Genomic DNA, 25019 nt, shown 5'->3' on the forward strand with positions numbered 1-25019 from the left:
TGTTAAGTCTAAGTTTGATCAAATTGAATAGTGATTTCAGGGTAGTTTTGCTGATTATTTTCACTTCCTTTCTATATTCCATGTTGATGTTTTATTTGGTATATTTTCAAATTGCTTGTTTTATGATTATCTGTTTTAACACTTCTTAGTGAGCAGCTTTGGAAATGCTTCTTGTATTTAAAAGTAGGATATGAGTGAATGAACAAATAGAATAATTGTGTTGCAATGCAACAGCACAGCTATAATGTGGCTTGAACTTTTCCTGTATTTTAGTAAGGGCTTCTTTCTTTCAGAATAGTTAAAGAATCTTTGGTGTATTTATTCTTATTTTATTTGGTTGGTGCTCTTAGGCCCTCATATTATTTTTCTCTGTAATCTGTGATGAGTTGCTGGTCCCAGTGCCGGGATGAGGAGTCAGCTGGTAGCCACCAGTTGATGAGTTGCTGGTCCCACTGCAGGGATGAGGAGTCAGCTGGTAGCCCACGCCTGGACTGACTGCCCAGACGGGCTTCTCCGCAGAGGCAATGAAGACAAGGACACAAAGGCATGTTCTTGGGGAGGAAGCCCAGAGCAAACTTTGCCCCTCTCTTTATTGTGCAAGTTTAGGGTGGGGTTTAGGGTGTGTGAGGAAACATTCCTTTTGGGTACATTTGACCATATAAGGCTATGTATTTGCATATTTGACCATATAAGGAAACTGACCATATAAGGCATACTGACCATATAAGGTAATACCTATGTTGACCAATCATAGCTTTACACGTGTTGTTGGTTGTTTTGTTACCTGCCTCACTATGTTGACCAATCATAGCTTTACACGTGTTACCTAGCAGGTATGGTATCATTGGATCATTGGGTAATATTGCAACATCTCCCTGTTTTTATTTTGTTTTGGGGCTATTTACTCACTATCCTCACTGTTATGTCCAGTCTAGGTCCTCCGACTCATCCTGTCATAGGTTCATGAGAATTCGTGGTTCCCCTTTGGCAGCATCTTTGGTGAACTCGTTATCAGAGTCATGGAATCTGAGGGAGAATTGCAAGAGGGCCTTTTTCTCTATTAGCGCATTAATTTGTTTTTGTTTTGAGTATAAATCCGAATCAATTTGGCCAAATTTTCTTTTAAGGATTTCTAAGAATTTACCTATCACACATGGTCCAATGGTACATGCCAACAAGAGAAGGATAAGTGGACCAGCTATAGCAGATAATAATGTTGTTAACCATGGGGAAAGGTTAAATAGTCCTTGATACCAAGTATGTTGTGAAGCTCGTTCCCTTTCTCTTAATTTTAATCTGGTGTCTAGTTCTTTCATGGAATCTAGGACAACTCCTGAGCTATCAGCATAGAAACAACACTCTTCTTTAAGAGCAGCACATAGTCCCCCTTGTTTCAAAAACAAGAGGTCTAGGCCTCTGCGGTTTTGTAAGACCACCTCAGATAAAGAGGTAAGAGAAGTTTGCAAGGCAAGAATGGATTTTCGACCCTTCTAAGATCTTCATCTATGGTGGCACTTAACTGGCGAAGATGCTGATCAGAAGTAACAAGGCCAGCTATACCTGTGGCGTCCCAGAAGCCCCAATCCCAGCAGTACAGTTAGCATCAAAGCAGTTACTACTTCTCTTTTTGCCCTAAGGTTACATTGTCTAGGTTCTAGTAAAGAAACAAAATCTTCTGAGTTATATACATCAATTTTGGGAAACAATTGTACCTGAATACAAAATGATTTTTTTGTCAATAATACATAATCATTTCAGCAAAGTCAAAATGTAATTTGGGAAAATAGGAAGAAATCATGGTGTAATTAGTTGTAGAGTTGAGTATTTGTCCATAAGCGTCCTTGATGACCCATGTGATGTTGTGTGGTTTGTGGGTGTTAAGGCTGGTGGATGTCCCATCAGTCCAGCGAAACGAACAGCCAAGCAGGAAGAAGAGGAGTGCTGTCATCTTTTCGGATGATGGCTCCGCTGGTTGTGGGCGGTGATATGGGCGGACACACCTTGCAGGAACCCAAAGAGTTCTGTCAGGAAGCTGGACTGCTGCGTAGCCTTGACCTCAGGTGATCAATTCAGCAGGTCCTTTCCATGCAGGAAAGTGGTCTCGAAGTGGGAACAGGTGGTTTAGTAAAGTGTCGAGACGCAGCAGACAGGGGGGGTGCCAGTGAGATTGAGGAAGTTAAGTGTATACAGACAAACATTTAACACATTTTGTAATACTGGGAGGCTAGGGGGCCTTTAAGGCCTTTTGACCCCATGTATGGTTGCAATGCCAATTTTAAGGTTTGATGAGCCCTTTCAACAATAGCTTGCCCCTGGCTATTGTAGGCAATCCCAAACTTGTGGATAATGGACCAGTGATAGCAGAACTCAGAGAATTGAGAGCTGATATAGGCTGGTGCATTATCTGTTTTTAGATTTTTTGGCAGTCCCAGTACTACGAAGGTCCGAATACAATGATTGATAACGTGCTTTGACTTTTCTCCCCTTTGAGGGGTTGCCATGATGAAACCTGAATAGGTGTCAATAGACACATGAAGGTATTTCCAAGGGCAAAAGGTGAGAATTGAGTGACATCCATTTGCCATGTCTCACAAGCCTCTATGCCCCTGGGATTAATCCCTTGAGGAAAAGTTTTTGCTTGCAAACTGCAGAGAAATGCCAAATTGTTTAACCAGAGCCTTTTTGTTTTGATGAAAATAACTATGACTTTCCCCTGCTAATAGAGGGGAAGGTTGAGGCATCTTAATTGTCAGTTGCTTGTGCCAGTTCATACCAGACACAAGCACCATGAGTTTTAGAGCCATCAGTTAAAACTGTGATGGCTAGGAGTGTGAGGAGGTGAAGCCATTCGATGATGTACAGCTTCTTTGTTTTGGGGCTGTTTGGAAGAGAATAGCTGTGGGCAAGATAGCCAAAGATAGCAGACAGTTAGGAATGATGCGATCAAGCCCTTGAGGGCATGGAATAGAGGGGAAAGGGTTGCAATAACAAGAGTGGCTACTGTAGTGTTAGCAGGCAATGAGAAAGGTCTATCACCTACTGCTGTAAGAGAGAGGCAGTTAAGAGCGGATGAGTCATAAAGAAAGGGGGCAGCGACCACCCCTTCCATGATCAAAGAGGAGTTTGGGGTGGTAGCAGTTGAAAGCAGAACAGGAAAAGCTGTTTGTGTGGAGCGGGCGGCAAGTTGGGAAGATGTTAAAAGCATTGAAGCCATCGTTTGCCATTCAGAAAAGAGAATATTATGGTTGTTAGAGATATTCTCCAGCATGGCACGCACATAGGGTGACTTTAGACCGTGTAGTTGGTGGTGGCAGATTTAAGATCTTTCATAAGATTCCATTCCATGGGGGCATACTGAGCAACTGGATTGCCTCCTGCCACTGGGGCTTGAAGGGTCATGGGGAAGCAAGAAAGATCTTCTGCATTAATCTTCCCATTAGCTAAAGCTTCCTGAAAGGTGTTACGAAGCAAGGGGGGAGGGTATTAGAGGGGAAGGAGTCAGGTTTTGTAAAGGAAGATTTTGAGGCTGAAATGCTGTAGGGAGGGGAGGGGGAAGGGGGGAGAGGAATGCGAGGAATGTAAGGCTTTTGTTGAAGGGGAAGAGGGAGGGGGAGCGGGGGCGTTTGGAGACAAAGAGTAGATGGGTGGAGTTTCTGTTGGAAGAGGAGATGGGGGATTAAGGGGAGGGATGAGAGGAATGTAAGGCTTTTGTTGAAGGGGAGGAGGGAGGGGGAGCGGGGGTGTTTGAAGACAAAGAGGAGATGGGTGAAGTTTCTGCTGGAAGAGCAGGGGGAATTAGACAAAGGAGCTGCTGAAAGAGCAGGGGGGAATTAGGCAAAGGAGCTGCCGAAAGAGCAGTGGGGGATTTGAAGAAGGAGGAGGGAATCTTGTTGATTCAAAGTTGAATCAGGAGAAGGATAAAAAATATCAATCGCAGCCATGAGCGCTCTCCAGGTACAGAGAATATGTGGCGCTGCCGAGGAGGTTGATGGATCCATTTCCCAATTTTCTCCCATGTGGAGCGTTTAAGAGTGCCATCCTCGGAATAAGCTGGGCAATGTTTTTGAAGATAGAGGAGAAAAGATATTATAGCTTTCCTTGAAAGAGGAAAGACTGTCATGCCATTAGTTCTTTGCAGAGCATTGGCCTTCCTGACTAAAAAATGAAGTTCATCCACATGCTTGGACAGAACTTTGGAAAGTGGGAGCCCATACTTACGAATGCGCTTTGCTGTTGCCCAGTGGGTAGTACGGGAGTCAGGCGCGTCTCCCTAGAAAAGGAGCACGTTGTGAAGGGACGTGAAGGCGATCACGTCGGGGTCACCAGTTGATGAGTTGCTGGTCCCAGTGCCGGGATGAGGAGTCAGCTGGTAGCCACCAGTTGATGAGTTGCTAGTCCCACTGCAGGGATGAGGAGTCAGCTGGTAGCCCACGCCTGGACTGACTGCCCAGACGGGCTTCTCTCGCAGAGGCAATGAAGACAAGGACACAAAGGCATGTTCTTGGGGAGGAAGCCCAGAGCAAACTTTGCCCCTCTCTTTTATTGTGCAAGTTTAGGGTGGGGTTTAGGGTGTGTGAGGAAACATTCTTTTGGGTACATTTGACCATATAAGGCTATGTATTTGCATATTTGACCATATAAGGAAACTGACCATATAAGGCATACTGACCATATAAGGTAATACCTATGTTGACCAATCATAGCTTTACACGTGTTGTTGGTTGTTTTGTTACCTGCCTCACTATGTTGACCAATCATAGCTTTACACGTGTTACCTGGCAGGTATGGTATCATTGGATCATTGGGTGATATTGCAACAATCTGTGTTGGAAAGTGCTAGGAATTATGATCACTGATTTTAATGAATTAAATTAGCTTTGCTGGCAAACAGCTAATATACAGAGGTACAATGGGGAAACAACAACAACAACAATACTGATGATGATGATGATAAAGCCTGAATCACTATTTAGTAGAAAACAAAGGCTTTCCCACAGGGATACTGTACAGTAGTTTGTGTGCCTCCATGCTGACAATAAGACAACCTACTTTAAAAGAAAATGGTTTAGTGCTCTGTTGCATTATTCAACACAAACCTTGTGCAGCTAATTCTTGTTTGAGAACATGGTTATCTTTCAAGCTACTTCACAGCATATTCTTATTATTCAATGAGGCAGTTTCAGCTCTAGCAGTTTTGCCTTATCTTTTCTTTCCAGGAAAAGCACAAAATTTGAGTGGATCAGTCAGCCTTGTGTTCTTCATAAACCAGGAATCGTAATTGCAGCCAATATAATCTATATAATAGAACGTATAATAGAGTTGTCTTATCATGTAGATAAGCAACATATACATTTAATAAACAAATAATCTTATATAAATTGCATTTTGTCACTAGAAAAAATAGGTTATCTTCTAAGGAGAATATCAACAGTAATAATAAAATTTTGGTGAAGATCCAGTATTTCCAATGTCAGTGTCCTAGAGGGAAAAGAGAATTTTCTCAATCAGTAGAATTGATAGTGAAAAGTCTGGCAATGATTCATCTTACTTGATTGGGCATCCCAACCAAATGTGTAGGTAATAAGATTTAATATCTAAAATATAAATTATCTAAACAGAATCCTTTCTGGTTTTGTAAAATCTTAATCATAAAATTGGCTATGCACTTGGTGCTTCAGTATTGTACCATGTACTGAAATTTGATTAGGATGTTGCTTAAATCTCTGTCAGAAATCAGGAACCAGGATAGAGGTCAAAAGTATTGCAAGTTTATTTCATGCTACCTATATACAAGAATCTGAACTGATGAATTGGTATCAGATAAGCGTCAAAGGACTTCAAATAAGACTGGACTTAGGTCTCTCACAAAGCATAGAGACTCCAGACTGATTATGTATTTGACCTTAGCTCAACCTGGTCATCTCCTACAAGTGTCAGATTTGAAAAATATTATAATTTGTAACCAAACTTTTATAATTAGTTAAAAAAAATCAATGAAGTCTTTAAGCATCAATTCCCACAATAATAAAAATAACAAATGGGTTGGAAGAGATTTTGGTTTTTAAAACAATACAATCTGGATTTCTTGATTGAAATTCAGGTTCAGAAGAGGCTCACAAGATGATTGTAGCACTGAATAATTTCTAGAAGTGTACACATGAGGTGTTTCAGAGTTGGGACACTTCCAGCTAATTGAAAGATTTTCCGAAATAAAATTGGAATAGCTTTTTCAAGTTGGCATTGCAGTCTCTTTACTTAAGTCTTCATATAATATCTAATAGGCGTGTTTTGGTTTTAATTTTCACAGTGATAGTGATGAAGAAAAGAAAGCCAGAAGAGGAAAATCACCAAAAGGTGAATTCAAAGATGAGGAGGAAACAGTGACCACAAAACATATCCACATTACACAAGCCACAGAGACCACCACAACCACCAGGCACAAACGCACGGCAAATCCTTCCAAAACCATTGACTTGGGAGCAGCTGCCCATTACACAGGAGACAAAGAAAGTCCAGACCAGAATGCAGGAGCTTACACTCCACAGTCAACAGCTAAGGTAAGGAAATAATCAAAGACACCACTGTGAGTTAGTATTCTCATTCCTCTTAATCCAGATTACTTTTCTTTAAAGTAATACACCTAAAAATGTTTTGGCTGTATTGGAAGAGTCATTTATTGAAAACAGCAAGACTATTTTTGTGTTGAATGATCAACGGTTGTTGGAAGTCATGAGTATAAGAACCACAACTTACCCGAAGTAATGCTTTTGATTCATAAGTATGAGGTAATTGTCATCTGCTTGACTTAGGTTGGTATCCTCAGATTCTCTTTTAAAGGTCTAAGCATCTGCTGCTGCTTAATTATGGAAAACCTACAGGCCTCTCCACACACTACAAAATTTTAGTCTTTGAGCTAGGTAAACTCTCACTAAGGCTACCTGGACCTAGAAAGCCTGTACAAGCTTTCCCAAGAAGCCATCCCAGTTATCAGTCACACTCTGTATAAGACTGCTTGGGGGTCCTCTTTGATAGGCTTCCTACTCCCCCCACTGGTCTGTTGGGAAGAGAGTAAACCAAACCACATTGCTGAGTAGACAATTGGCTGCTGCATCGCTTATTGCTGCTTTAATATCTAATCTAATTGAGCGCTTTTGATCTTAACTGTCAAATCCAATGATTTGATGTTAAGTGATTTTAACATTACATTTAAAACTGTTCAGTGTTGTGCTGTACTTCACTGCAGACTGGTATTCCAGGTGCATGGGGATATAAACTGTCTTTGATTCAAAAATAAGACTTTGCAAACACAAGAGAACAGGGCTTAGATTTTGGACTCTACCAGTGTGGTCTTCATCTTCTATAGTATTGCAAGTCAAATTTAGCTTTTGGCTTCAGTAAATTTTTCATTTACTGAAAGGAATGAGACAAATCTATTGGTATTCTTTTTTAAATATCTACAATACATGACCTTAACTGTTAAGGGCTTAGCATCAGAAGTTGCTGTTTTATGGAATCAATCAAGTAGGCAACTTTAAGGGATGTTGAAGGGATCAGAGAACAAAGGGACAACCTTCTCATCAGCCTTAGGGAAGTGCAAATACTAGAAATATTATCTATGCTAGTGAGTATATGAAAACATAGTTTGTTTTTGCATAGATAATTTGTATCAGTACTTCTCTGACAACAACCCTGGCAGGTATGTGCTATAATAAAGGGAATTCCATGTCATAAAAGAATCTAGAAAATACTGAGGGAAGATATGAGCATTTTTTCCCCCACTTTATCTACTTAAGCTTACTTAACCTCAATCGAAATTAACACAGTTTTAAAATCAGGCACTGAAATAGTTTTCTCAAGCTAAGCTGAATAAAGTGTAATCAGGTGGCACAATTATATCCTAAATTAAAAGACGGTTTGTTTATATCTCTTTCAGCCACCTGAAAGCAACTATAATTTAACAGACAGTCATTTGGTAGCATCCCTAAACAAATCATTTTCATCTGAATTGTCTACTGTCAAATATATCTATTTACTTCATTGTAAAATTGTTCTGTAAGATTACTTAATTTTAAAAATGACCTCATAAAGATAAAGACATTTTATTGGTTAGAATTTCACCTCAGAGAAAAGAAGCTTGGGCTCTGTTTCAAGTAAAAGCCTGCAAATTGCCCTACATATTCTAGTAGTAAAATCCTATTTGATCTGTACTGTATTTTTCTCTTGCTTTTTTTTTCCTTACGGAAACAACCAAGGGTACGGGTAAATTAAAAGTATACAGTCTGCAGTCACATCCTAGAAAAAAACCTGTTAAGAAATTATCTGTGGGAATTAAATCATCTCCATGGTACTTCAGATCATGTCATTTTCTGCTCCACAGCTAGTATGGCCATTGCTGAGAACAATGGGAATTGAAATCCATGAAAACTGCCAGGGTTGGGAACCACTGGCCCATTTTTTTACAGTACATCTCATCTGAAAGAGCCTCTAGAGGAGAAAAGGGTCAGTTTCTTGAAGGACCAGTACTAGTAGTCCTCACCTTACAACAGTTCATTTAGTGACCCTTTGAAATTACAACAGCACTGAAGAAAGTGACTTATGACCGTTAAGAAAGTGACTTATGAGCATTTTTCGTACTCAATGACTGTTGCAGTATTCCCATGGTCATATGATCAAAATTCGGACACTTGGCAACTGGTTTATATTTATGACAGTTGCAGTGTCCTAGGATCATGTGATCTACTTTTGCAAACTTTTGACAAGCAAAGTCAGTGGGGAAACCAGATTCATTTAACCATGTTATGAACAACAGTGATTCACTTGCCAACTGTGACAAGATAGGTTGTAAAATGGAGCAAAACTCACTTAACAATGGTCTCATTTAGCAGTGGTAATTTTGGGCTCGGTTGTGATCATAAGTAAAGGACTACCTGTATTTAGTATCTATTGCCCAGCTAAATGAAACATTGGATATGTATATCACTGAAATTTTGGTCACTCCCATATCTATAGTTACCTTGGTGCAGTATTAAACCTACTACATAGCTAGGAATATAATACTTTTTAAGTTTTGTTTTCCACCTCCATTTTTCCTTTAGACTTATAAATCAGTCACAACGCAAACCTTTTTTTCCTCAGAAACAGGAACCATCTTTTCTCAGAAAAGATGTTGTGGACGGTATTACACTTTCTTTGCTTGTTATTCAGCGAAGTTTGTTTGTTTGTTTTGTTCCCGATTATAATTTATCTAACAATGTACTGCTAAACTAATGTATTGTAGAAAACATCATAAAAAAAATTAAGGTGAGCCATTTGTCTACTTAATAATGCTACAATGAGCAGATTTTCTAGAAGCTCATCACATATGCAGAGTTTACTACAACATGTGCCAACATTCATAGACTATTAAAAGAAGATAAGATGCTAAAAGAAAAACAACTTTCCATCCATTGTTATTTGTGACTATGCAGAAAAATATACATTATCGGATCTCACATATTAAAATATAATGGCTTTATGAAGTTATTACCTTGCAGTTTAATCAGTGATTTATTTTAGTAAATTCAGGGCCCAGTGGTAAGATAAGTCATCACAATACCTTTAATTATTGATGGAATTGAGCATTTTGGATATGATGTATTCAAGAAGTTCATTTTCTAGCTTAGTAGTTTTATCAAATATAGATAATTTAAAGCATCAGTTTTTTTATAAGAGCCAGTTTAAACCAACACATTAGCTTTGGACTAGGGGATGTCAAATCTTTTACTGAATTTTCTCTGTTAGTAGAAATGTTTTTCTGGACAGTCACTGTTTTTTTTTTCCTTTTATTTTTAATGTTGGCTCCTGGAGTAGGTCAGTCTTCTAAAATAAATAGCACCATTTACACATTTGCTTACCTTAGATGGAATGCAAATTCTATATTTACTGGAAAGTAAATATAGTAGAATTAAAAATCTTAGTTACAAGATCTGAATGCTGAATTTAAACCACAAGTCAATTTTCAAATTAGTGATTACAGAGGTCTTAGTAAGAATAAATGATGGAAATAGATCTTAGTGAAGAGCTACAAGCATTTATGAAACTGGAGTGGTTTTCCTGGTATTCTTAAGATCCCAATATCAATTTTAAGGAGCCAATTTCATAGAGGCATTTCTGTTATCTTTATTTTTAAACTTTTTAAAACTATTTCTTCTTTTTTACATCTTTGCAGACAACAATGGGAAGAAATTGTTGTACTAAAATCCTAATCAAATTCCTTTGATATGTTAATTTCTAGTCTTCCATTTTCTAATGTTTTTAATATGAATTTATTTCTAATAAGGTTTCTTGGTATGTACACTCCCTGGCCTGTATCCAATACAAGAGGAGCTTTATAATGCTACTGTTTTCTTCAGTTTTGTTTATTTATATATTTTTAAATAGTTCAATTGTGCTTGTCCTAGGTTTCTGGTAACAAGTCATCCAATGATCTGGTTGATCTTTTGTTCGATGGTACAGACCAATCTGTTTCAACAGGTAAAGTGCATTTTCTGTTTTCCATTTGAGCTTAATTTTCTGTTTGAGATACAGGACTATAGAGATACTGCATCGAAATTGCTTCATTATATAGATTAACACCGATATTAATACTGAGAAGGATTCATAGTTAGTCTGTCAGGAATTATAGCGACTGGAATATTCGATCCAATCTATTTTCAGCCCTTAGCATGCTACACACGTTGAGAACAAGGAAAAGAGATGTGGAAGTGGATAAGTTATATTTCTAAATCTGTTGTATGCTACTTCGTAAGCATTAATTTTTAATTTATTTTTTTTTCTAAATAAGCCTATTATCACAGCTAAGAATTATATGTGATCGCCATAAAGAAACCCCAGCCAACTTTAATTATTTTTGAAAGCTATCCATGATCATCTCCCAAGTTGAGTACTTGGAAGATCATGGTGGGAGGGGGGGATCTAGGAGGCAATAGCAAGCAAATTCCATATTTCTACCAAGTAGTTTTATAAAAACATTTTCTTTCAGATTGGATTGTTAACAATTTGCAAGATGTTAAATCTCAAATATAAAACGAGCTTTTTTGAACATGTTGGAATGTTTCAAACTTGAAAATGTTTCATTAGTTTTCCAGACCCCATTCTTTCCATTCTCACAATAGAAATGTCCCAGTTGTGGAAGCTGAGAAACTTGTGCTCCCTCAACATGAGTTAGGACTACGTATTGGCAGAAGTCAGGATGATCTCATCCCTCTTGCTGCATGAGGAAGTAACTTTGCCCATGTGTCTGATTAGCCCAACCTACTCAACATTATTCTCCATGCCTCTTCCCCTCAAAAAGTTTGGCAGTGAGTACCAAAAGATTCCCTGTCATCTGGTTTAGGCCTTTTTTTAGGGAGAACACTTCAACAGAAGCTGAATGTCAACAGGGATATTTAGGAAGCTTTTAATAATGTGCATATTTTTGTACGTGACTTCATTCTTTATCTCCAAGCATAGTTTTCTGAAATGTAATAGATAGCTAATCTAGCCATTTGAAAACTTTGCTGAGATAGGATTAGGGTTAGGGTTAGTTTAGTTTCAAAATATAATTCATGTGTTTGTCCATGTATACATGAATACATGTATGTGTATTTTAAAATACACTAGGATATGGGGGTATACTAGACACACAGTTCAGTCTTACTATGCTTTAATTATTCCCCTTTCTTAAAGCATACACATTTGCTTATGAATACAAAGGTAGTGTCAAAAATACTTTATTTTCTTGATCTTGTTTATTTTAAAACATCTTGTTTCTTTCTTATTTTTTTATAATTTACTATCTGAATTCTTTCTAAAAACAGGTCATGTTTTTACCAGGTAAACATTGCTCTGAAGTCTGTCTTACAGTAATGACCTAGTCTTGTAAAACAGCACTGTTTTTAAAATCTATTCACTTTAAATATCATCATGTAGATAAATAATTTTTCGGGCAGTATATACAGTTCATAAAAATAATGTGTTACAGCACATTACCTAATACAGCAGCAGTATGAATTAAATATATATGCTGTTAAGAACAATAATTTGTTATCTAACCTATAGCTATAGCTATAACCTCTCCCACTTAAAAACTAGAGGGTTTCCCTTAGTTCCTGGGGCTCACTGGACCTCTGCCAATTAGTTAGGCACAGAGCCATCTCTGCAGATGTGTGCAGGAGATGTAAAGGGAAGACAAAACATACTTTCATGTGCTACTGGGACACCGTAGGCACATCCTTTAGTCAGTTGGGAGCCACTTCCCTTCGAGTGAGTCCTATGCAGCTGGACCTGAAGCAGAATGGGACTCCTATATTTGGGAGGATTCATCTAAAAGGCACCTTGGTTCAAATACATTGAGCTTATAATGCTTGTGACTTATCAGCTCGCTAACCAATATATTCCTCTAAAAAGCAATTGGTCACAGAGGCTTTAATTAATAGGAGTTGTAGTCCAAAGTATCTTTCCCATGCATAGGTCAGTGATAGTCACAGAATGCACTGCTTTACATAAAATATTGCTAAGAATATGCAAAATGCGTATGTAGAAAATACAAAATACATGTTTAATAAAGGTAAACCTCTTCACAGTATTGGAATCAGTGGTGGTATTCAGCTGGTTCGCAACGGATTGGGCGAACCGGTAGCAAGAATTTGGCGTGGGTCGCCAAACCGGTAGTAAGTTCTGGCTGGCCACGCCCACCCCACCCGGTCGCCCTCCCGTCTGATGCTCGCTCATCCCACCTGCCTGCCTGACATTCGCCGAAGGTATTTCTTTTTTTTCCCCTCCTGATAATCAGCTGTATATAAGATCAGCTGTGCCGGGATTCCGCTTGCTGAGGCCCAGGAAGGCAAAAAATGGAGGGAGGAGCTCAGCCCCCCCTCCATTTTTTGCCTTCCAGAGCCCCAGTGGAGCCTGGGGGAGCAAAAGCGCCCCCCCACCCGAGACTTCTCTGAGGCTAGGAAGCTCCCAAAACGCAGCTTGGAGGAGTGCTGCATGCCCCTCCCATGCTCTGTTCCTTTTCTTCCTGAGCCCCAGAGGAGCCTTGGGGGAGCAAAAATGCGCCCCCCCAGAGGCTCCTCTGTGGCTAAGAAGCTCCCCAAAATGGGTGGGAGCTGCAAAAAAAAAAAAAAAAGCCACGCCCACCCAGTCACATGGCCACGCCCACCAAGCCATGCCCACAGAACCGGTAGTAAAAGTTTTTGAATACCACCACCGATTGGAATGTGTATGCATTGAAATGAAATGCTACTTATTTCTAATGATGTAGAAATAGCCCATTTCCATTGTGTTATTTTTTTTTTTCACGTTCCTGAATTAGATGGCCTGATTTAAAGCACTTGAAGTCAGACAAGTGATTCACATAGGAGTTTTTCCTATAGGAATAACATGGGCCCTTCCCAGAAATTGCTTCATCCACAAGCATTTCCCAGTTGGGTACAAAGCTCTTTGGATCTCAAACAGAAGAGAATATTTGTAGCTCAGGATTGAATTGCGAGGTCCTTTGTGCCCTCTGAGCTTGGTTGGTCTACCACTGATGATGTCACCTAATTTGGTTATGAAATATCTGCAAGAAACAATCAAGCTCAGAGAATACTAAGGATCTCACAGTCTTTGGATCCCACTCTCAAACCATATCCTATATAGTTTGTTCAATAACTGAATGTTTTTCCCTTGTTACACCAGATGAAGAGTAGTTCCAGCATTTTAGCATTATTAGCTGTAAACACTTTATGAAAACCAAGTATGTAGCCCTTTCTTCTGAATGCTGAACGCTCGAAAGTAATCCATTCTACTTTCTATGCTGTGATGGAAGTTAGACTTATCTCTCTTTCCACACCATATCAACATTTAGAAGGTGTCCTAGGGATGATTTTTTTTACTAGCTTGCTATCCCAAATAATATCATTGCTGGCCTAAAGGGGCATATAGAGTTAGTTTATTATGACCATGTTCACTCTGGAGTCTTTTTATGTAGCTACTGTCCTTCATAAGCAGATAAGCACTGTCCTTCACTAGTGTGAAACTTACTGTGTGTGGCATTGGGCCAAATGGTCCATACCACTAAATAGGTATAAAGTAAGTTTTACTTCTGTAAAAGAAAGGGTCAGGCAAATGTATGCTGCAAAGAATGTGTTCATTTTCCCTTTGTGAGAGGTTTTCATAGTGATTTAGCAGTTTTCACAGCAATTTCACCTTGGAATTTAGCTATTTTATCATTCTTAGATGACAATTATTTAGGGTTCTTTTGTCCTGTGTTGTCTTAAATATGTGTTTAAGACTATATCTTTTGGAAGTTTCTGATTATCAGACTCAAACTCACATACTGTACAATACAGAACATGTACAGTTGTGTTCATAAGTTTACATACCCTGATGGAATTTATTATTTTTTGGGCATTTTTCAGAGAATGTGAAGGATAACACAAAAACTAACACTAATCATGAGTGAAAGAAAAGTTTTTGTGGTATCATTCATATTCTCTGAAAAATGGCCAAGAAATCATAAATTCTGCCAGGGTATGTAAACTTATGAGCACAACTGTAGATGTGCTGTGTAAAATTGTGCAATAATAACTCCTATTAATCTTAGGCCTTTTGTGTGTGTGTGTGTGTGTGTGTGTGTGTGTGTGTGTGTGTATGTGTGTCTTGTACAACCTCTATTTGAACCATTGAGGTGATGTCCAGCTTTTCAAAAATTGCTAGCATGAACACACATTTCCACACACACTCCCGTCATTTTAAATTCATACCGGAAAATAACCAGCATGGCTTTTCTATAAGCATCACAGAATAATTAACAATATAAGAATTTGAGACAGATGTGGAATCTATGTTCAGTATTTCTTACTTAATAACAAATCAATGTACATTCCAAACATAGAGGCTTCTGTTTGAGAGTCAAGCCAGTCAACCTAACCTTGACTACAAATGGCATTAAAAAGAAATACAAGTACACATGTTGTAGAAAGGGAATTATTCATTTTATTGCTGCTAGCCATTTATTAAAAAAGGAGATGGTTCTAGTTTAATTAACTGAGTTGAGAGCAGCAGATGGAACAGAATGTCTTGCAGCGATAAGACAATTCCGAAATGGTACCAGATGTTGGAAACTGTCCCTGGTGTTGTTTGAGTGCAACACAGATGTTACAGTCCCACTTGGCTAGTTTCTAAGCACTGCAGGCTAAACAGCTGTGATGTAACCCATATAATGTACACGGGCACTAAAAGTAGAATAATTGAGCCACTGCTACTTCCTATAAGGATGTGGCCACTCAGAGATGACATTTTTTTAAGGACAAATGAAGAGTAAGGCCAACTTTTTAGTACTTTCAGGGGAAGAAAGGAGCTAATTAATACATTGCCCAGGAAGCTCAAATTCCTGTATTAATGAGAGGTTGATTGTGCAGCAATGAATATCGGCTCAAATAAACACTATGCAATAGCTCATTAACATATACAGGTTTAAAAAATTAAAGAGCAGCTTTTCTCCTGAGTCTAATAGCAGTTTTAGAGGGGGCTGATTTTTTTTTTTTGTTCCAGTTACGGATATCCTGAAGTATCGCAGCCCCAATTTTTCTCCATCAATCTTGTCTAACCGATAACACCAAATATATAGTAGTGCTAAGCTATATAGTTTGTTCTCCTAAATTGAAATTCTCTGTGAAATGGCTGATGCATTATGATTATGCTCAACTGAATTTTAATAATTTTTCTATTTTGATTGATTGAAGTATTGTTGGGAAGAATCATTGAAGTGCTGATTTTTTGAATTCAGTGGTTTCAGTTCTGGAAAGAGAGTATGTCAACATATAAAAAATAAAGCCCAATTTAGATTATACGACTTAAAATGTGGAATCATGTGTTCATCTTTTATGCTTTCACTTGTTCAAAACTTAATTTGTGCAAAGTCAGTTTAAATGTTGCATTACCTGCAGCATAATAAGCAAAAAGAGGGGTTTTTATTATTTTTTAAAAAAACCCAACCATTATTCTTTGTCTTGTTTGATTAGAATTGTTTTACTATAGTAACAAGCCTTTGTCTATAGTAATTTTTTTATTTGAGCTGTATGAGAACAATATTCAGTATGATTTGGATTAATGTACATAAAAGGGCAGAATGCCATTTCTGGGCCTCATTATATACTTAGTTTGGATGGGCATTGTTTACCTGCTCTCTCTCTCCTATATTTTCGGCATTAGTATGGACCTTTTATTTTCTATATCCATCATGAGATGCGTGTTGGATTACATTCTCTTTGTTTTTTCTTATAAAAAGTATGTGTAAACTATACCAAAGGAAAGTATTTCTGGTCTTCTTCATGGTAACCTGCCTTCTTATTCCTTTGGTTTTAGGTGGCTCCACTGACCTCTTTGGAGGCTTTGCTGACTTCAGCTCTCCTGCAGCTGCCTCCGCAAGTGGTCCCCCATCACAAGGTAGGAAAGGGAACAGAATAGACTCCAAAACTGTTCAACACTATTATGCTACTACAACCAAAAGCCAGTCCTTTCGTTTGAACAGAGGGCTTTTTTAAAAAGCTGCAGATGTAAGGATGAGGGAAGAATCCAGTTTGTTTAATACAATAACCAAAGGCTGTAGTAGGCAGGATGATAATTCACACTGACGGGAGGAGGTTTTGGGTTGGATTTTGATGTACATTATAAATGTGTTAAACCTTTCCAGAGGCTTATAAATACTGTTTTCTTTGGATTTTTACTGAAAAGCTGCATGAAACCTCATCTCTGCTTTTTAGCAGTTTGCCACTCGTTGTTAAAACTGCATCTTTTAGAGAGCACCAAGGCCCACAGTAGGGGGTTTGGGAACCATACATTTTCCTACCATTGCTTTAGGCCCCCCTGTTGTCAGTTCATAGAAAAATTGATTTTTTTCCTCTCTCTAATAGAGTATTTGCCCCAGTGTATTATTCTGCTTCTTATAACATAAGCATATAGATCAGTGGTGGCTAACCTTTTTCAGCTCCCGTGCCGATAATTGCGCGCTCGTGTGCCAGCACCCAGAAGGCAATGCATGCTGGGGGCCCCACGCCCCCTGTTCATGCGCACATGACCCCCATTGTGCGCTGTGCATGCACACGCAACTCCCTCGTGCACTGCGCATCTACACATATGTGCCTGATTCCCCCCATACACCGCGTGTCTTTGCACAGGCATGCGTAATTCCCTCCTTGTGCACCGTGCATCTGCACATGCATGGGCGTTTCTCCCTCGCACACAGCACGTCTGCACATGCGCACACAACTCCCTCACACCCAGCGCGTCCCTGCGCATGCATCTCCTGCACACAGCCTCAGTCCCTGCACATGTGCGCCAGATACCCAACAATCAGCTGTCGGGAGGCGGCGCACGCATACGCAGTAGGGCTCTTCCAGGCGACCTATCACGTGCCAGGAGAAATGGCTCTGCGTGCCACTTCCGGCACACATGCCATAGGTTCACCAACACGGATATAGATTGTTTTGAAAACTAGGATTTAAGATTTTAATTTTGGTAAGATTTAAATTAAATTTATTTCTTCCTGATCTCTTTTGAGTATCTTTTTGTTGATCAAGTCATTCAGAATTAGAAAATATCAAAAGTTGTTTATTATGCCTCCATTGCGCTTGATCAACAATTTCATTCCTCAAGTATTTTTCCCCCTTGCTTGTGGAGATTTGTGCAGTTTCTCTTGCATGTTGCAGGCCTCCCTTTCTCTCTCTTAAGAAGACCAAGAATTGTAAGGCTTCTCATAGCATAAAAAGCATAATTGGTGCTATTTATCTTGATATGATGTTAGAAGTGTTTGTACCTGGTAATAGGACGTACCATCATTGTTTTTGGGTCATATGCATATGAAATTGCCAGAGAGCTGTTCACTTGCTCAGGACTTATTAGGAACAGGTTGATCTATGTTCTTTAGAACTTGAAGGCAATGAAAAAAATCTCAGCTTTAGAAAGCTTTCAAATATCTTACACATTTTAACTGATCTCAGTATTTCTCTGATGTTTGCAATAGTTCTAGTTCCAGTACTTTTAATTCTTTATAAATACATTTTATAATCATTTGCCAATGCCTTAACAGATTTTAAAGCAAGGTTGTGTAGAAAAACTTTATATGTTGACAGTAGATAAAAAAAGTTGAATGGCATGTTGAGAAAGCCATCTGGGATCAATAATGGAAACTTGGTATTTCTGCTGCGGTCTTTACTGTATAATCTGAAGACATTGACTGGGCAATGGCAGTCAATACACTTTGATACCACTATGTAATCTCATTTTATTCCTACTTATTAGAAGACTAGATTTAGACAGTCAAGAACTCAAAATTGTCTCAGTAATGTTAGCAAATGACTGTGTGATACAATGTTTGTTGTTGTGCACCATATTTACTATCTTGTTTCATGTATGATATTATGTTTTCTAGTGAATATTTATTTTATTTTTTTACTACATGAGTTGGCCAGGGTTGATTTGGAATCAGGCAGCACCTAAGACTAGTTAATTAATACTTTCACGTTCGCTATGATAGCTGTAATAACGATGCTTATGTAATCTACACAAAAACTCTTTTAAGATCTATAAATCATAGTTCTGTATCTTGTGATGTTGAAAAATTTCCTAAAATGAGTTGCATGTCCTAGAAGGAGAGAGAATTGCTTATTTTCATTATTATTTTTTCTTTAAGATTCTTGCAAAATAAAAATTATCCAGTGAAAGGGAAATGACCCCTAGGCTCGAGATCCAGATGGATCTTGACGGACTAGAACACTGGGCCTTATCTAACAAAATGAAATTCAATGTAGAGAAAAGTAAAGTCCTACATTTAGGCAAGAAAAACCAGAAGTACACATATAGACTGGGAGAAACCAGACTCAATAGCAGTAACTGTGAGAGGGATCTTGGAGTCTTAGTGGACAACCAGCTAAATATGAGCCAGCAGTGTGCAGCAGAAGCCAAAAAAAGCTAATGCAGTCCTAAATTGTATTAACAGAGGGATACAATCAAGATCAAGGGAAGTACTAATGCCACTCTATAAAGCCTTAGTAAGACCACACCTAGAGTACTGCATCCAGTTTTGGTCACCACATTATAAAAAAGATGTTGAGACTCTAGAAAAAGTGCAGAGAAGAGCAGCCAGGATGATTAGGGGACTGGAGGCTAAAACATACAACAAACGGTTGCAGGAACTGGGCTTGGCTAGTTTAGTAAAGAGAAGGACCAGGGGAGACATGATAGCAGTCTTCCAATATTTGAGGGGCTGCCATGGGGGGGAGGGGGGGGTCAAGCTATTTTCTAAAGCGCCTGTAGGCCAGACAAGAAATAATGGATGGAAACTGAACAAGGAGAGATTTAACCTGGAAATAAGGAGAAATTTTCTGACATTGAGAACAATCAACCAATGGAACAGCTTGCCCTCGGAAGTTGTGGGAGCGCCATCACTTGAGGTTTTCAAGAAGAGATTGGGTTGCCATTTGTCAGAAATGGTGTAGAGTCTCTCGCTTGGGCAGGGGGTTGGACTAGATGACCTACAAGGTCCCTTCCAACTCTGATTATCTGTTAAATCTGTTAAACCTGAGAGTTCTTATTCCTGATATCAGATCCCAAACTGATAGGTTATCTCACCCAAGAGTTTCATGTACGCATGAAACAAAAAGCCTTAGTGCAACCACTTTCTCAAAGGCTTTTCTTAAAAAGAGAAGGGAGATTAGGTAATAGTTATTTAAACCACTGAGTCCAAGGATGGCTTTTTCAAGAGGGGGCATACCACTGTCTGGGCAGGAAACATTCCATGCCATTTTTAATTGTAAACATGTCACAGGTTGGGAGCTAAGCCCAGTTAAAAGTGGCCTTCAAAAAAGATCAAGTTTGATCCCAAAGTAGCTTTATTGCTTTCATCCACTTGAAATGAAGCAAGTCTGAATGACTTTTGATTGTCCCTCCCATAACTTGGGCCCACCCACCGCACCCCCCAAAATGTGATGCATAGATTTCTTGATGCACTGGGATCCAGAATGTATACAGATTTTCCAAGAAAGGTCCTGGGGTGGATTAAATTAAAGCATGTCCTTTTTTTTCAATCATCACCAAAAGTACATTTTATGAGAAAAGAACGGTCTGGGTTGATTGAAGAAATGTGCCTTTAAATACTTTAACAAGCACTGTTCTGCCTAAATCTTCACAGATTATTAAAATTGTTGTTTTGGATAGCTGAATTCTGTTATGCAAATATCATAGTATAACTTAATAATATTCTTTTATCACTATTACTGTGATTAATCTGTACTGATCACCATTATGCAAACAGGCAATTATGATTTATCTTTCTCGAACAACAAAGCCCCTCTAGAAATCTTGGTTGATTCATCATCTTTGGTAAAGTTCCCCAAAGAATGGCAACAGACACCTCTCTATTTCCCCCTTCGCCTTTGTATGTGTATTTGGAATATGAGCATCCAGTAACTGGAGAATCAACACATTCAGCAGTTACTTACCCATCAGGAATACTTTAAATGTGCTTACATTTTTAATAGGCAAGACTAATTGAAACACTCCCAATAAAGTCCTTTTTCTAAGGGAGATCAAAGCAAATGTTTCATCATAGCCCCAAGCTAATGAATTTCAACCTGCTACTTTTAGCATTAAAGTGCATCATTGTGCAGAGGTGGTGGATCTTCTTTCCCCTCCCCGTCCTGGCTTACTTAAATTTTAATCCACCGTCGGAAGTGAAATTAATTAAAATAAAGGATTTTATACCCAGGTGCACAGGTAATATTAAGAGTTACTGAAGTGAGATATAAATTATTGCAACAACTGTATAATTAAGCACATTAGATGCTAGATAATCTGCAAGTTTGTCGATCACTAATTCCTTATTATCACTACAGGTCAGATTATTCTGCAGTCAGAAGGGTCCCATTTCTATGACCTTATATTTCCCCCCGTCTTTCATTGCTCGTTTCGAAAAAACTCATCCCGTGTAATTCGTGAAAGAAGTCCTGAATTATTCCCTTTTAGTCCTGCCTGACATTAAATGTAAAATGTTAGTTGCAAGGTATAAATCTGTATAATAAGCAACATTGCTGTCCATTACCTTCCTAGTTGAAGCATGGGACAAAAATGATGGGTTAATCATTTATTAATCAAAATTTCCTTTCATTATGTGTGACTAAAAGTTATAATATTCATCAGTGGCTAATGAGTGAAATTTATCATCAAAATCTACTTCACATTAAGAAAAAAGAGTAGGCTTCACTTTCATCGATACAGTTTCTTCATAAGGTTTTTTTATACAGGTAATCCTCCACTTATGACCATTTGTTTATACAGTGGTTTGAAGTTACAATGGCCATAGAAAAAATGGCTTATGACCCATCCTTAAAATACAATCATTGCATCATTCCTGTAGTCATGTAATAGCAATTTAGGTGTTTGGCAATCGACTCCTGTTTGTAACAGTTGCAACATCTTGCAGCCATGTGATCTTGATTTGCAAACTTTTCAGCTGGCTTCTGACAAAGTCACTTAGGGAAGCTAGATTCACTGAACAACTGTGTGATTCGCGAGACCGAGTGATTTGTTTAATGACTGTGGCAAAAACGGCTGTAAAAATCAGGTCCACTCATATGATAATTCACTTTACGAACACATCATTTATTGACCAAGATTCCTGGCCAATTGTGATCATATGCCTAGGAATACTTGTACGTTTATTCAAGTTAAATATGTACTTTTATAAAATATGGAAATAGATTCCTCAACAAAAAGAACAGAAGTAATTGGAGAGCTAGTCAGTATTTTCTGTGGAAAGATTTGAATGTGTGAGAGTTTTAAATGCATATTTATCAAAGCACCCGCAGAGTGCTAAATAAATACTATATAATGCTGTCAACCAGCACAACAGAGGTGAGATAAACACCCAGAGGCTGTTGAATTTGAAAGCCATTATTTTACTGGTATCCCACTTAGCTATACTGATTTAATAACTCTTTGTACAGCAAATAATTTATATGTAATCGGATACGTTTGAACAAATTACTGTTTTTATTACTTACGACCGTGAGACCATTCTTGTTTATAGTGATTGATTCAAAGCCTCAGCCTAAGTCAGTGTTTTCTGTTTTACCTAAGGCTCCCCATTTTTCAGTATTAACAATTTAAATACTGAGCCTCTGGTGCCTCCTCTATCCATCATGCGCTTGTGGGTTAGATATTATACTGTCCAGGAATTTGCATTCCACTGATAAACTGTCAATAGGTGTCACTCTTCCAAGCCATACTTTCTGCCATTGGCGAGCAAATTTCTCATTTTTTTGCTACCATTTTTTGAGTGGTTAAAATATTCATGAGGGAGAGTAGGACCCATATGGAGATTCTATCTGCAGGTGTTAATCTGGGTGGACAAATGTCAATTCCCATTTGTATCAGTTCATTATAATGGGGCATTTATTTGACTTAGAAAAGGTTTCTTTTCTTTTTTTTCTCTCCAGGTACAATTACAAGCGGGAATGGAGAATTCGGTGACTGGAGTGCCTTCAACCAATCTGCTCCATGCGCAGCTGCTCCAGCTGGAGAACTCTTCACTAGTTCTGCTCAGCCAGCTGCTGAGCTCTTTGGCAGCTCTGGTCAGCAGGGTCTTGGTCAGTCTCCAGCTGCTGCAAATTCTGGTGACATGTTTGATTTGATGGGTACCTCCCAAGCCACAATGACCTCTTCTCAAAGCATGAATTTCTCCATGATGGGCTCTAACACTGTCAGCATTAATCTACCTATGTCAAGGTCACAGGTATATAATTGTTCTGCAAGCCATTAATCACCATTTTCCACATGTTTGAAATGGTGTCTGAATACTTTAGATACTTAGCTTATTTTATCTGTTCTGAGTGTTTTAGCCTATTGATCGTTATTCTTTGAGATTCATTTAAATTGAAAAACAAAGAGTCATTCTAGAGCACGGATGTCAAACTCAGTCATGTCATGTGACGTATTGTAACTTTTTTTGCCTTTGCGGAGGTGGGGTAGGTGTGGCCTGCACATGACACATCAGGCCCACAGGCCGCCTGTTTGACACCCCTGTTCTAGAGCAATAGAACATATTGTAGTATTTCTAGCTGTAACATTGTAATGGTTCAGAAGAAGTATTAATTGTTTCCTGTGTTAAGGGTTTGAAGAGGGAATTGCTCAATTACAAAATTTTACTCCTTTAGTTAGGTAAACTTCCATCTAATTTAAAAAGATTTCAAAAAATAATTGGAGGAGTCAAACATGTGGATGGGAGAAGGCAGAGGTTTTTTCCAAGTTTCTGGTTTTGGCATAAACTAATGATTCCGTTTCAGAATCTAAAGAGTTGGGAAGGACTTCAGAGTCATGTAGACCAACCATTTGCCCAATGTAGGATTCACCAAATTGTTTCTGACTGATGACTATAAAACCTTATAGTTTTATCCCTCTGGTTCCAGTCCTCCTTTCTGAGGCAATAAAGAATAAGTCAAATTCTTCTGTTGTGAAAAAAGTCAATTCCCTTTTCAGATATTATCATATTTCTACTTGGACATTTGTTCTACAGGCTAAGCATATTCAAGTCTTCTAATTGCTTCTCATAGAATTTGCATTCCAGACCCCTTACTATCCTGGTAGGCCTCCCCTAAATTAGATTGTCAGTGTCCTTTGTGATCTGTGATCCCGTTCTGTGTGAACTTTGTAGATTATTCCTGTGTCAAACTCTGAACCATTAAAGCAATGAATCTCACAACTCTAAAAATTTCTTTTCAATGTTTCCAGCCTTTGCAAAGTGTTAATCCAATGATACAGAAGCCTAATCCACTATATAATCTGGGCACAGAGATGGTCCCCAAAAATGTAAGCAAAACTCTGCCTTCAACTTGGTCCGATCCCAGTGTAAATATCAGTTTGGACAATTTAGTTCCTGGTATGCAGCCTTCAAAACCACAGCAACCGTCACTGAACACAATGATTCAGCAACAGAGTAAGCAACCATTCTCTCCTATCTGTTCATGCATGTTTCTAAAACAGGTCCCTTGGAATGGGTTTGTGTAGCATTAAAATTATCTTTATTTTGAAAACATTTCACATAACTTCAGTTTCAGTGCTTCTAGTCTCTTGTCTCAAAAGAGTTCATGTTACATTTCAAATAAATGTAGGGCTTTGCCAGTTCAATAGTAAATTATGATTTTTGCACCCATGAGGTACCAAATACAATCTCAAGAAGAAAAAGAAATGCTGGTTCTTTTGGCAAACTGCTTCCAGTAACAATAGACAGTATTTAAGATGAATTAAATAAGGGCCTGATGATCTTTTAATACTTCCTTTAAAGCTTGTAATCACCTAAACATAGACATTTTTAGAGAAAGCATAGATAGTGGTGCAAAAGGAATCTGGGTTGAGGAATGTTGGAAAATGAGAATGAAGCTTATTCAGGAACTACTGACTAGAATTAATTCGTTCCCACATTGCTATATTCTGTTGTACAATATAAATTAGTAGTACTCAACAGTTACATGGTTGGTTGATTTGTGTTAGCTTTAACATATCTTTAAATGTTGGAAATGTACAGCATCATCATGAATGGTATTTCCAAATATCAGAAAGTGATAACTCTTTATTTCTCTGTTTTGGATCTGAACTTTTGGTAATTCACCAGTATGCATTGTGATTTGCCAATAGGCAGAGGGCAAGCACAATTGTAAGTAATGTGGTGATGTCAGTTTGAAAACTCACAAAGTGTAGTCCTATTTTATCTAGTAGTTTATGATACCCTTTCACTTCTTTTGTCGACCTCTTTTCCCAAACACTTGGGAAATCCCAAATCCATCTCTCCAGGCAATAATTGCTCTCCTTCCTAATTATAATGTCTTCCAGTCAGAGACAAGGGAAATTCAAGCAGAAAAGGAAATGAGGGTTTCCCCCCCCCCCCCATGAAGTTAGGAATGTGCTATAGGTGTAGATCATCAAAATATGTTGATAGGGATTTTGATAAGGGAATAGAAAGAGAA

The 25019-nt window shown here is 38.4% G+C and overlaps 1 protein-coding gene across 1 annotated transcript in view; it reads left to right on the forward strand.

Moving 5' to 3' along the window:
* The window catches only part of CLINT1 (clathrin interactor 1), an 84351-nt gene that overhangs the window by 57296 nt on the left and 2036 nt on the right, over window positions 1–25019 (forward strand). The window contains exons 7-11 of the mRNA XM_026696679.2: window positions 6308–6557; window positions 10440–10512; window positions 16369–16449; window positions 22497–22792; window positions 23788–23992. Of these exons, the coding sequence (XP_026552464.1) occupies window positions 6308–6557; window positions 10440–10512; window positions 16369–16449; window positions 22497–22792; window positions 23788–23992 (905 nt within the window). The remainder of the gene's footprint in view (window positions 1–6307; window positions 6558–10439; window positions 10513–16368; window positions 16450–22496; window positions 22793–23787; window positions 23993–25019) is intronic.

Source organism: Pseudonaja textilis, chromosome 2 (assembly GCF_049901715.1).
Source record: "Pseudonaja textilis isolate UNSWEBS1 chromosome 2, rPseTex1.2, whole genome shotgun sequence".
Lineage (NCBI taxonomy): Eukaryota > Metazoa > Chordata > Lepidosauria > Squamata > Elapidae > Pseudonaja > Pseudonaja textilis.